The sequence below is a fragment of the Miniopterus schreibersii genome (genome assembly GCF_964146895.1).
Source record: "Miniopterus schreibersii genome assembly, chromosome: 12".
Taxonomy (NCBI): Eukaryota; Metazoa; Chordata; class Mammalia; order Chiroptera; family Miniopteridae; genus Miniopterus; species Miniopterus schreibersii.
Window position 1 is genome coordinate 40,438,205 of NC_138112.1, and position 12,130 is coordinate 40,450,334.

Sequence of the window (12,130 nt, forward strand, 5' to 3'; positions counted from 1 at the left end):
GTGTGGAGCTCAGCAATAGAGAGGTGAATTGGAGCCACCCAAGATGACCTCACCTGAGAAGATTGTGTACTGTGAAATGAGGTACAATGACAGGAGGCTGAAGAAAATTTAAATGGTGGACAAAGAAGAACCTGAAAAGAAGACTGAGAAATAGCCAGAAAGATAGGAGGAATGTGAGTTTCTTTAGAAAAAGAAATCAAAGGGGTAAAGTATAACAGAGAGAACAAGAAGTCTGAGGAATAGGAATAGTCCATTCGATTTGGTGTTTGGTTAATTGATAACTTTGGTAAGAGAAATTTCATTGAAATAGTGGAGCTGAAAGCTAGATTGCAACTAAACAGCGAATGGGAAGTGAGCATACGGACAGCATTCATAGACTACTCTTTTTGGGAAAAGGGTAAAGAAGCAAGGGTAGTAGATGGAGATAGTGAGAATTTAGGATATTTTAGCTAAAATATGTTTTACCTTAAAATGAAACAGAAAATAAACATACACACTTGAGTCACTGAGGGAAAGGGATCTTGAACACCGGTTGAGACAGTGAACTCTTGTCGAGACTTAAGACACTATTATAAGTGAAAAAAGAAAAAAAAATTCCATTTGTGATTACAACCAAAAGAATAAAATACCTAGGAATAAACTTAACAAAGGATGTGAAAGACCTATATACTGAAAACTACAAAGCATTGTAAAAGAGATTGAAAAAGACACAACGAAATGGAAAGGTATTCGTGTTCATGGACTGGAAAAATCAAAATAGTTAAAATGGCCATATTACCCAAAGCAATATACAGATTCAATGCAATCCCCATCAAAATCCCAATGTCATTTTTTAAAGAAACAGAACAACAAAAAAATCATCAGATTTGTATGAAACCACAAAAGACCCTGAAAAGCCAAAGCAATCTTAAGAAAAAAGAATGAAGCCAGAGGTATCACAATACCTGACTTCAAATTATACTACAGAACTATGATAATCAAAACAGTGAGGTATTGGCAGAAAAACAGATACACAGGTCAATGGAACAGAATTGAGAGCCCAGAAATAAAACCACATGTATATGGGCAGGTAATTTTCAACAAAGGAGCCAGAAACACACATGGAGGAAAAAAAGCCTCTTCAATAAATGGTGCTGGGAAAACTGGAAAGCCACATGCAAAAGAATGAAACTAGGTTACAGTTTGTCCCCATGTACAAAAATTAACTCAAAATGGATCAAAGACCTAAATATAAGATCTGAAACAATAAATTACATAGAAGAAAACATAGGAACTAAACTTATGGAACTTAGTCACAGAGAACATTTAATGAACTTGACCCCAAAGGCAAGGGAATTAAAGGCTAAAATAAATGAATGGGGCTATATCAAACTAAAAAGTTTCTACACAGCAAAAGAAATCAACAACAAAACAGAAAAGCAACCAACCAAATTGGAGATATTTGCAAACAACAGCTCCAACAAGGGTTTAATATGTAAAATATATAAAGAACTCCTAAAACTCAACACCAAACAAACAATCCAATTTAAAGATGGGCAGAGGACCTGAACAGACACCTCTCCCAAGAAGACATACAAATGGCCAACAATTATATGAAAAGATGTTCAACTTCACTAGCTAGTAGGGAAAGGCAAATCAAAACTACGAGATACCACCTGTTAGAATGGCTATTATCAACAAGATATGTATGGCAAGTGCTGGAGAGGTTGTGGAGGAAAGGGAACCCTCATTCGTTGCTGGTTGGAATGTAGACTGGTACAGTCACTATGGAAAACAGTCTGGCAGTTCCTCAAAAAATTTACGACCTGGCAATATCTTCTGGGTATCTACTTGAAAACATGTATTCACAAAGATATATGCACTCCTGTGTTTACTGTAGCACTATTCACAGTGGCTAAGACATGGAAACAACCAGTGTCCTTCAGTAGATGTCTGGATAAAGATGTGGTACATATATACAATGGAATGTTATTCAGCCATGAGGAAACACAAACTACTGCCACTTGGAACAACATAGACCTTGAGAATATTATGCTAAGAGAAATAAGTCAGTCAGAAAAAGCTAAGAACCACATGACCTCACTCATATGTGAGATATAAAAACTGAAACTCGCCCTGGCCAGTGTTGCTCAGTGGTTAGTGCTGGCCCACACACCAAAGGGTCTTGGGTTTGATTCCCCATCAAGGGCACACACCTGGGTTGCTGGTTTGATCCCTGTACCTGTTGGGGCTGTGTGGGAGGCAACCAATCAATGTGAGAGAGACACATAGATGTTTCTCTCTCTTCCTCTCTCTTCCCCCATCCCTCCCTCCCTTCCACTGTCTCTAAAAATGGAGAAAATATCCTTGGGTTAGGATTAAAAAAAAAAAAGAATGAGTGAAAAAATATCCTTGGGTGAGGAATAACAAAAATAAAAACTGAAACACCGACAGACAACAGTGACAGAAGATGGTTTGACTTTGGGTGGTGGGCACACAGAGCAATACACAGATTTTGTATCATGGAAATGCACACTTAGAACCTATGATTCTATTAACCAATGGCACTCCAATAAATTTAATTTAAAAAATTAAATGAAAAAATACGTGAGGGTAGGTGTATTCACTCAATCATTTGTTGAACACGTACTACATGCCAGGAACTGGGAATACATGGATAAAAGAAAAACATCCTCAAGCCCTTAAGGAATTTGGCCTAGCAGGGAAGGCAGAAGTGGACCAACAATTACGTAAGATCTATGCGCTAGATTTTGTGGTGGCACAAATGGAGTTAAGTGAGCAACTATGACTGAATAGATCGAAGAAGTTTCACAAGATGCCAACCAGTATGGGATACAGGTTGACAAGAGATTCTCGGGGAGGGGGGGGCGGTCACCGGCGTGTCAAGTTCAGGTCTGAATACAAAACACTGTAAAGCAACCAGGCATATAGGTCCCTGAAGTATAACAGGTTCAAACCGAGAATGCCGTGGATGATAGCACAAAGGCAAAAGAGAAAGGAAGATCCAGGGCCCATTCCGAAGGGAGGAGGGCAGGTCCCCTACGGAGGTAGGGAGCTCCAGGGAAGGACTTCAAAGGCGGCAGGGCAAGGCTCCGGGTAGGCACGCTGAGGGACTAATGTATAGTGCCTCACTGCTCCTCACCGCGGGCGGGCGGGGACGCGGCCAGCGAGCAGCCGCTGCCGCGCGGCAGAGCGCACCACCAAGGCCAGAGCCAGGCGCGGGGCGGCGCTCGCAGCGGGAGCGGGGACGCGGACCTGAGAGACACAGCGGCCTAGCCCGGGTGCCCGGGCCATGGCGCCAGGAGAAGGGCCCGGCCCACAGCGCCCCAAGTCTCAGTTCTGCGAAACTCTCGGCCTCCAGCCTGTGCACTCGACGGGCTGCACGGAGTACGGCTCTTGGCAGCCATACAACCAAGACAGCCCGAGACACCGGCGACAGTCTACAGGAAGAGGAAGCACCACAGCCCATGGGCCGCGCCACAGCCGAAACCCGCCCTAGGCCCGGCCTCCTCGGGCGGAAGTGAGGCGATTGGCTCCGCCCCCTAGTCCCATACCTCGCGAGACTTCGCCAGGGCCTTCCTCTTCCATCTCGGCCGCCAACATGGTAGGTTATTCTTTCCGCGCTTCCTTTTTATTGCTGGCGTAGGACGGGAGCTCTACTCGGTCTGTACCCCGGCCACCTACTCCCAACCATAGCCGGGTCTTCCAGGTCGCGCATGGCGGGCCGCAGGGTAGGGGGCCGGCGTGGGCCCGTATCCCTGGATCGCGTGCTTGGCCTGGGCTTGGGACTCTCAGAGACACGCGGGCCCAGGCCTCTGGGCCGCGCCCGGATGAGGCCGCACGGCCCCCCGGCAATCCGGGAAGCTTCGCCCCCTTCCCCACCTTATCCCAAGCACCTTTTCCACACAGCCATCCAGACTGAGGAAGACCCGGAAACTTCGGGGCCACGTGAGCCACGGCCACGGCCGCATCGGTAAGTGCCGGCTTTCCATCCTGGTCGGCCTTGGGCTCTCCCTGCCCGGTGCTTAGCTAGCCAAGAGGTAAAGAGCTTGGAAGTGGGTTAATAAGAGCTTTGGGCAGTCGGATGGGATTGAGTCTGACCTTTTTCTTTGAGAATCCTTTAGTGCTTCAGTTACAGAAAATATCACATCAGTTGGGATGGAAATTGAACAGGGCGCAGTATTGGTTGAAGGCACGCAGTACTGTGGTAGTGCTGCGAATAGATGTTTAAGCCGGAACCTTGAAGGAATAGCAGTGCTGAAAGAGGTATTGTAGACTGGGGACAGCATGAGCGAACGCAGAGGCGTGGGGGAATGCTGTCGCGAGAAGTATTGGACTGGGGAGGGCTATGTTGGCCATGTAACTTTGTAATCCTGCAGGCAAGCACAGGAAGCACCCGGGAGGCCGAGGTAATGCTGGTGGTTTGCATCATCACAGGATCAACTTCGACAAATAGTGAGTGTTTCTTGGGCTGTATTTTACTGGCACAGTTTTGGAGTTAAGAGTGGTGGTGGAGGCTAGGGGAGGCTGGCTCCCAGCATCTTGAATGGAAGCAAGCCTCTTCACCACCACAAACCTTGCCTGCTATTGTTGGCTTTTACCAAGTTAACACTTGATGTAAACCGAAAATTTGTCATCGAGGCTAGAGTCACGCTTGGGTATCTTGCTGTTGCCTTAGTGTGCTAGAGTTCTCGAAGAGCAACTGCTGGCCTTATTCACTGACTCTGGCCGCCCTGTGGCATAGTCAGTCACCAGGTTAGTGACATGAATCAGATTGACCTGTACAGCTCTTAGGTTCACTTATGCTCACAAATTAGGGGATAGTATTTTAACTCTTGTTTAAAGGATTTCTATTATTCAGTGACTTAACCTGGTTCCGTGAAATAAATCTAGTATTTTCCTTCTGAAAGTCTTTGGTGGGCTTTTATGAAGATTTATTTTATTCAACAAATGACTGGAGTATCTGTTATGTCACAGTTCTATAGACCTGTTAACAATTTACACTGTAATGGGGGAAGTGGGTTATAAAAATGGTAAGCATAGCTTCTTAATTGTAGTGAGGTTATGAAAGTGATTGCCTTCTCTTCCCAGTCACCCGGGTTACTTTGGGAAAGTTGGTATGAGACATTTCCATTTAAAGAGGAATCAGAGTTTCTGCCCAACTGTAAACCTTGATAAACTGTGGACCTTGGTCAGTGAGCAGACACGGGTAAATGCTGCCAAAAACAAGACTGGAGCTGCTCCTATCATTGATGTGGTGCGATCGGTGAGTGAGTGAATATTTTTGCCTTTATATGGGTCCTTACCTCTCCTCAAAACTCTGAGTAATCTAATCAAGTAAACTTGATCTCCCACCTGATGTCTGTACCCAGTTTTTTATCATTTGGAGTTTTGGTCCTTGTATGTCTTGACACCTCCCATAAGTGGTATAGAAGTAGTCTAAACCCTGAGGGGGCTCTCAGTTAAGTATTAAATTCCCCTTCCCAGCCTATTTACCATCCCTTGAGCTGAAAATTCAGATGGTGAAGACTTCTTGGAACATTGCTGGGAATGTGTTCTTCCTTTTTTGCTTATTAGATGGTAATTGAGTAGGAAAGGGGGGTGTTGTGCCTTGCCCGAGATTAGAGTCACATCCTGACAGTTGTTGTCCTGGTGTGCTAGAGTTCTCGGAGAGAATCTACTGGTCTTGATTCACTGGCGAGGGCCAGTCAGTGCCCCCGGGAGTGCCCAGATCAGAAACATACCCTCCCCAACTCCTGGATGGAATGGGTTGTCTGGTATCTTTCCTCATACCCATTAGGGAGTTGGTACCTGCCATACATAGTGTTATAACCCTTTTCTCTGTTCTTCTAGGGCTACTACAAAGTTCTGGGGAAGGGAAAGCTCCCAAAGCAGCCCGTCATTGTGAAGGCCAAATTCTTCAGCAGAAGAGCTGAGGAGAAGATTAAGGGTGTTGGTGGGGCCTGTGTCCTGGTAGCTTGAAGCTACATGGAGGGAAGTTCATTAAAATGTCCAGGGTGCTTTTGTCTTCTGGTCTGAGTGTAGGTTCGTTGACACCTCTACTTCCCTACCTGTGTTTCAAAAACCTCCCTAACAAGTTCTAGGAGTTAAGGATACCGGGGCCTGGGTTCCTCTGCCAACTCCCCTGAGAAGGGGTATGCAAGAGATAGCACCAACACTTAGAGAGGCCTTGGTCCGTTTACTGACTTGACGTTTTCATTTATAAAGTGATAGTGATACTTGTTGGTGACATGTACGTGTGTGTGTGTGTAGATAAATGTAAAATAGCTGAAAGGCCTGTTTGTACTGTATACTCATAATTTACAAGTGAAAGAATGTGTCCTTAACTGTTCCATGGGGCTCAAAAGGGGAGGCTGTTTTGATGGGGCATGGCCTTTAAACACCAGGGATTTTACATATCAAAGTGGTTTAGAGTATAGAAAGCAGTTGCCAGGATTTATGTATGGGTCCCTGTGCATAGGAGGGTTAATGTTCAAAGAAATATATCATGAAATGATAGCAGTTTTTCTTCTAGTCTGTAGTGTATTTAGTAAAGACATATGGAATATCCTAAAGGCCAGAAACTGAGTTTGTATATCCTGCCCAAAAATGATGACTGTACAGACAGGACCCTCCTTGATCCCAGGGTAAATTATAATTTGCTACAGTGTTCAGTGTTCTTTCAAAGATTTTGAAATCTCAACTCCAAATAAAACTTGCAGTCTAGAATCCTGGCCAAAGAAACTGTTAAGATAGCACTTAAACCTACTAAAACTCAGCTCCTAGGTTTGGTTTGGAGAGTTGTTTTCTTTAGTACTCTATGGATTCATACATGGGCTGGGAGCCATGGGTTTCTGTAGGACAAATCTGTCATGATACCCTTTATATAATACTGGGGACTATCGAATAAAGGAAGCACCCTGGGGGGATGGGCTTGATTTAAATAATGGGAGTTAAGAGGTGTCAGTAAGGCTTTACTCAGTTGTACAAACTAATAACTGGATCGTTTTGATTTGCATCTTACATGATGGTGCTGAAGGATTAAAAGGTGAAGTGATGAGTTTTCCCTTAGTGTCGTCCTGAGAACTTACATGATATGGAAGTTAAGGCCATGGATCTAAAACAGGTCACTAGATAAAGAATTATATGACGGTTAAATGTTTGAGGCCTTACTTATACTGAAGATACAAAATTGTATGGAGTCTGAAATACAGATCCAAACCTAACAGCTGTGTGACTTAGGCTTAGTTCAATTTAGGTGAAGACACCTACTTGAGGATCATGGGGGTTAAGTAAAATGGAAAGCATTTATTAAAACTTGTTGACTCAGTAACAATTATGTACTTGAATTATGGGAGTACATGAGAAGTCAGTTAACCTCAGTGTGATTCAATTAATGGAAAAGTGGTCCAAGCAGAGGGAAGAACAAACATGCATTTAGGAAACCAATATGGAAAGGTTAAGCAAATTACTTATGTAGGAGATGAGCCTGGAGAGACTAGGGACGGCTACAGTGGAAGGGTGGAGGCCAGGACCAAGAAAAGGAGTAGGATTCAGGAGACAGGATGGGCAGGACAGGATTGCCTCTTTGGGGTGGGGATGGCCCCAAAATGGTTAGTCCTGGAATGGTGAGGTTTAGGGGGAAAAAAGATGCTCGCATGTTCCATAGTGGTCAGCTTCTATCCTAGCAACTGTTGGCACCCTGTGGTAACTATCCAGAAACAGAATGGACTAATACTCATCCCAATCATATGAAGGTGCAGATGGATGTGCTGAATATGTAAGTCTAGTACAACCATCCCATTTCTTGGCCTGGGAAGAGCAGCTACTGATCTATTGAGCTTTGGTCAGTTTGCACACTCACCAATATCTACAGCTAACAGCAGCTTTTCTGACTCCTCCAGAGTATTAATACCAAAGGAAGCTGGGTGAAAAGTCAAATGTTCATGTCCCAAATAAATGACACAGACCTGGGGTGATTGGGACCAAAGGGAAACTTTAGGTTCTGATTTTATATTTCAGAGAGAGGTGCCACAGCTGAAATGGAATATACAATCAGTGCATAAACTGTTGAGACTCAAGCTTATAATGCCACTCTTGGCCATAAGTACACAGGATTAATGAGGGCCTCCCATGTAGAAGCATCAGAACTTTTATCAGAGCCCTTCTAACTCCGTGGTCTTCAACCTGCTTATGTATCTGAAAGTAATTGTGAAAAATGGTATAGCCTAGCATATTGGGTTGACAGCTAAATTTTCTGTAAGCTGGAACTGCTACGGATACCATTACTGGCCTAATATACATGCTTTATGTTTCCATACAAACCTTAGAGCCGCGGCTCTAACTTATTTATGGGAAATGTCTGCCACGTATTTGGCAAAATCATTTAAGTCGGATTTAAGATTTCAATTCAAATGTATTTCTTTTCGATGGCTAGCCCAAGTGCAATGAAAACAAACTTGCAGCGGCGCGCACCACCAGCGGAAGATGTGCGGTACCCGCCTGCACTAGAAGGTGGGAAGCTGTGAGACCTGGCGCTCCCGCGGCCACCCTTGTGGTCTGCACAGCCCAGACTTCCGGGGTCCCTCGTAGGACTAGGACAGCAGCTCCCCTCTCCTCCGCCGTGAAAGCGGCTTCCGGAGTGAGGCTCTGGTTCCGGGTCACTTTGACCTCTGCCCCCTGACAGGAAGCGCTGTTCCGGCTCCACCCCTGGCTCAGCCATTTCCGGCAGAGGGCGGGGCCGGCCCTCGTCGCTCGGCCCAGGAATTTGCAGCCCGCTAGGCGGGAGGTTTGACTCCGGCCGGGTCCCGGTGCCGCGCGGGCCGCCGTCGGCGCGGAAGGCGCCGCCGCTCTGCACCGTTCAAACCCTGGCTAACGAGGCAGCGCCTCACCGGAGGCATGGTCTTTATAGGTACTTTCAAAACTAATTTCCATACCTATCAGAATTAAGTTTCAGTTTTCAAAAAGATAACAGCTCAAGCTATGTTCAAGGTACCTACCTTGGGCATAAGAAAATACTTGTACACACATGATGTTCTGGGAGAACATAAAATTTCTGGGGAGGAAGAAATACATATTACTTTCATATTAAAAGGCAATATAAACGGAGAAAAAAATAACTTTTAAAAGATTGCCAATAACTTGCCAGTGCTGAAAAGTATTTTCTCTTGTCCAGGAGTTTTCATGACCTTTGAATTTACACCCACCCCACCTCCATAAATTTAAGATGTTTTGGGATGCAAAGCACCACACAGTATGGCTCCCTAGTAAGAATATAGGTTAAAGTGTGTGTTTCATTTCTGACTTTATTTTCTTTTTTTCTAAATATACTTTGGAGATTCAGTGGTAGAGGAAGATATTTTTTTTTTTTTAATGTATCTTTATTGATTTCAGAGAGAGGAAGGGAGAGGGAGAGAGAAACATCAACTTGAGAGTCATTGATCAGCTGCCCCCTTCACGTCCTACACTGGGGACGGAGGCGTAACCGGGCATGCGGCATGTGCCCTGACTGGGAACCAAACCTTGATCTCCTGGATCACAGGTCCATGCTCAACCACTGAGCCACACCCAGCCCGGCATAATTTCTGGCTTTATTTTACAGCCCAATTTTTGTTTTACTACTTAAGTTTTCTTTTTTAAACCCTGTATGTATCCTTAGAAATAAATCATTTGAGGTACAAAGTAAGTTTTGAGTTCACACGTGAAATGTATTATTTTTAAGAAAAATTTAACAGCTGTGACTGCAATTAGAATGACTTTCTTGGGCCCTAATTACACAGACCATCCAATGTGAACCCCAGTTGGAGTAACAGTGCTTTCCAAGGGCACTCTTTCAAAATACTGCCTTTCAAAAGCTCAGACTCATTTCAGCACTACAGTTTACCACAACATGACTGCTTACTGAAGAGCATTTAGAACTAATAGGGCAACCTGCCCTACTTTCAAAGTTACCAGACTGACTACAGGAGAAAACCCAGGGTCTTTCTTAACTCTAGAATAGATGAGGGCTGACACTCCATAGGCACTAGGACTTCTAGCAGAGGAGACAGCATTGCCTTGACCCCCTGAGCAATTGCCCCAGGGCAGTCAGGAAGGTACTGTTAAAGGACACTTGTACTCAAAGGTGGCAATAACATCCTGGGCTGAGGAGGTCACAGTCATGGAGGGGAAGCAACCAGGGATACTAGCTGTCCTGCAATGTACGGATTAATTCTTAACAACAAAATCTACCTTAGAACCCAACTCCATTTACATGTAATCAGTAAGTTTTATGGGGGGTTTTCAGTTTTCATGTACTTCTGAGTTTTCCAGGATTCCAAATACTGTTTAAGTCGGGGGAAGCTCATACTGAGTTTTGTTGAGAATATTACCAAAAATTTTTCATTTCAGAAAACTCTCTTGCCAATGGTAACAACTACTCAATAGAATCTGAGTTTCTTAAACAACACACTTTTATCTGTCTGCATGTATAGCAATTCAGTCCCAATAATTCTGTGTACAGGTGTAAACCTCTGACTTTACTGTACTTTTTAGTACAGTTGTGCCCAAGCATTTAGCTATTTAAATACATGCTATTTAATAATAAAGTACTTTCCTGTACCTCTGCCCTTTTATATTATAGTGAAGACCTGTTTAGGTAGGTTATATTATCTATGAATTTCATTTCAGGATAGTAAAGGGGAGGAGTTATGGTATTTGCTATAGAAAAGGCAAGTGTTGAATCTGACAGGGTTGAGAACCATCTGTTTAGGGGTCCAGAGATCATGTAAAAGCAGAATGTCATGAACACTACTGTCAACCCCAAACCAGGCCCCCTGGAAACACCTCTCCCACCCCCATAAGACTTCTGTGCCTTGCTCATAGTAGTCACTGTATGGGCCCTCGCAGCCCATTCTTTATATGCCAGTATTGGTTTTCTGAATTGGGATGAGAGCTGTGGCCATAGTAAGGTTAATCATAAGTCTTTTAAGATTTTAAAGGCACCTAAAAGTTTCTAATCTCCCCCCCCAAAAAAAATTTACACCTATATATCTTGTGATCTGATCACATCTTGTGGATTCTTTGAAGCCACATTTAAAAAGAGATGGAAAGGAGAGGAAAATTGCACCTTTTGAAAATTGTATTATTACATTATTAGGGAATCCACCTCTATGACTGTCATGAAGCCCAGGCTGTGTTAACAGTGACAGGTTGGACTTTCTGGTTATAACTCCTGCCTTCTCTCTCTACCTCAGCTGAAAACAGATTCGTGAGGCCTCAATCCCTGCCCTCCTAATCCTGCAAGTTGCCCAGGTCAACTACGCAGGAGGCTTTTCAGAGAAGACAACCCTCTACTTTGCTTTATGAGGCAGGTAGCAACCCCAAACTGTGGACAGGCTGGGATCTGCACACGCCTCAATGGAAATGTAGAGGAGGAGGAAAGGGAGCTAAGAATGGGATTGTCTCCTGTTTAAGTAGGCTAGGGTGGAAGGATAAGAAAACTTTACTCCATGGTTCAAATCCTTCTAGACCCAAACTCAACAGTAATGAACAGAGTCCCAGCTTAATGCCTCATCTTGGGAATTTTCAAGGTCTGTGCTCTGTGAAGGCCTTGAGTAGGTGAAAAGCCTAAGCTACCCATATTCCCCACACATATTCCCCTCCCTTTTTCTCTCCTTACTCTTCATGGAAGGTAGCAGAACTTTCTGTATTCAATCCTTGGGTTCCAACAGAAATAACTTCACAGAGCAACATGGAAGAGCCATAGGCTCTCAGCAGGGCTACCAGCAGGCCCTGGGTTGGCTTTAGCTGGGCTTCACTCCACCAGTGTCAGGACACTCAATGATGTCTTAAGGGCTTTATACTGAACAGGGAAACAGTAAGGCTCACCTAATAGTGGAGCCAAAGAGCAACGAGAAAGAATTTTCCATCACTGGAAACACTGACATAGAGTCTAAACAGTTGGCTATTAGAGAGGGAAGCTGAACTAGAACAACGCTTAGGTACTTTCTAACTCTTAAGACTGGTCATTCCCTGGCCAGGGAGCTAAGTTAGAGTATCGTCCTGATACACCAAGGTTCGACCCCTAGTCAGGGCACATACAGGAATCAACCAGTGAATGCATAAATAAGTGGAACAATAAATCGATGTT

The 12,130-nt window shown here is 44.3% G+C and overlaps 1 protein-coding gene across 1 annotated transcript; it reads left to right on the forward strand.

The window, feature by feature from the left end:
• Positions 1 to 3,140: 3,140 nt before the first annotated feature.
• RPL27A (ribosomal protein L27a) lies at positions 3,141 to 6,028 on the forward strand. Its single transcript, XM_081153604.1, has 5 exons — positions 3,141 to 3,604; positions 3,910 to 3,973; positions 4,380 to 4,455; positions 5,092 to 5,266; positions 5,854 to 6,028. The coding sequence occupies exons 1-5, from the start codon at positions 3,602 to 3,604 to the stop codon at positions 5,980 to 5,982; spliced, it is 447 nt and encodes a 148-aa protein (XP_081009730.1). The 5' UTR covers positions 3,141 to 3,601; the 3' UTR covers positions 5,983 to 6,028.
• Positions 6,029 to 12,130: the final 6,102 nt, after the last annotated feature.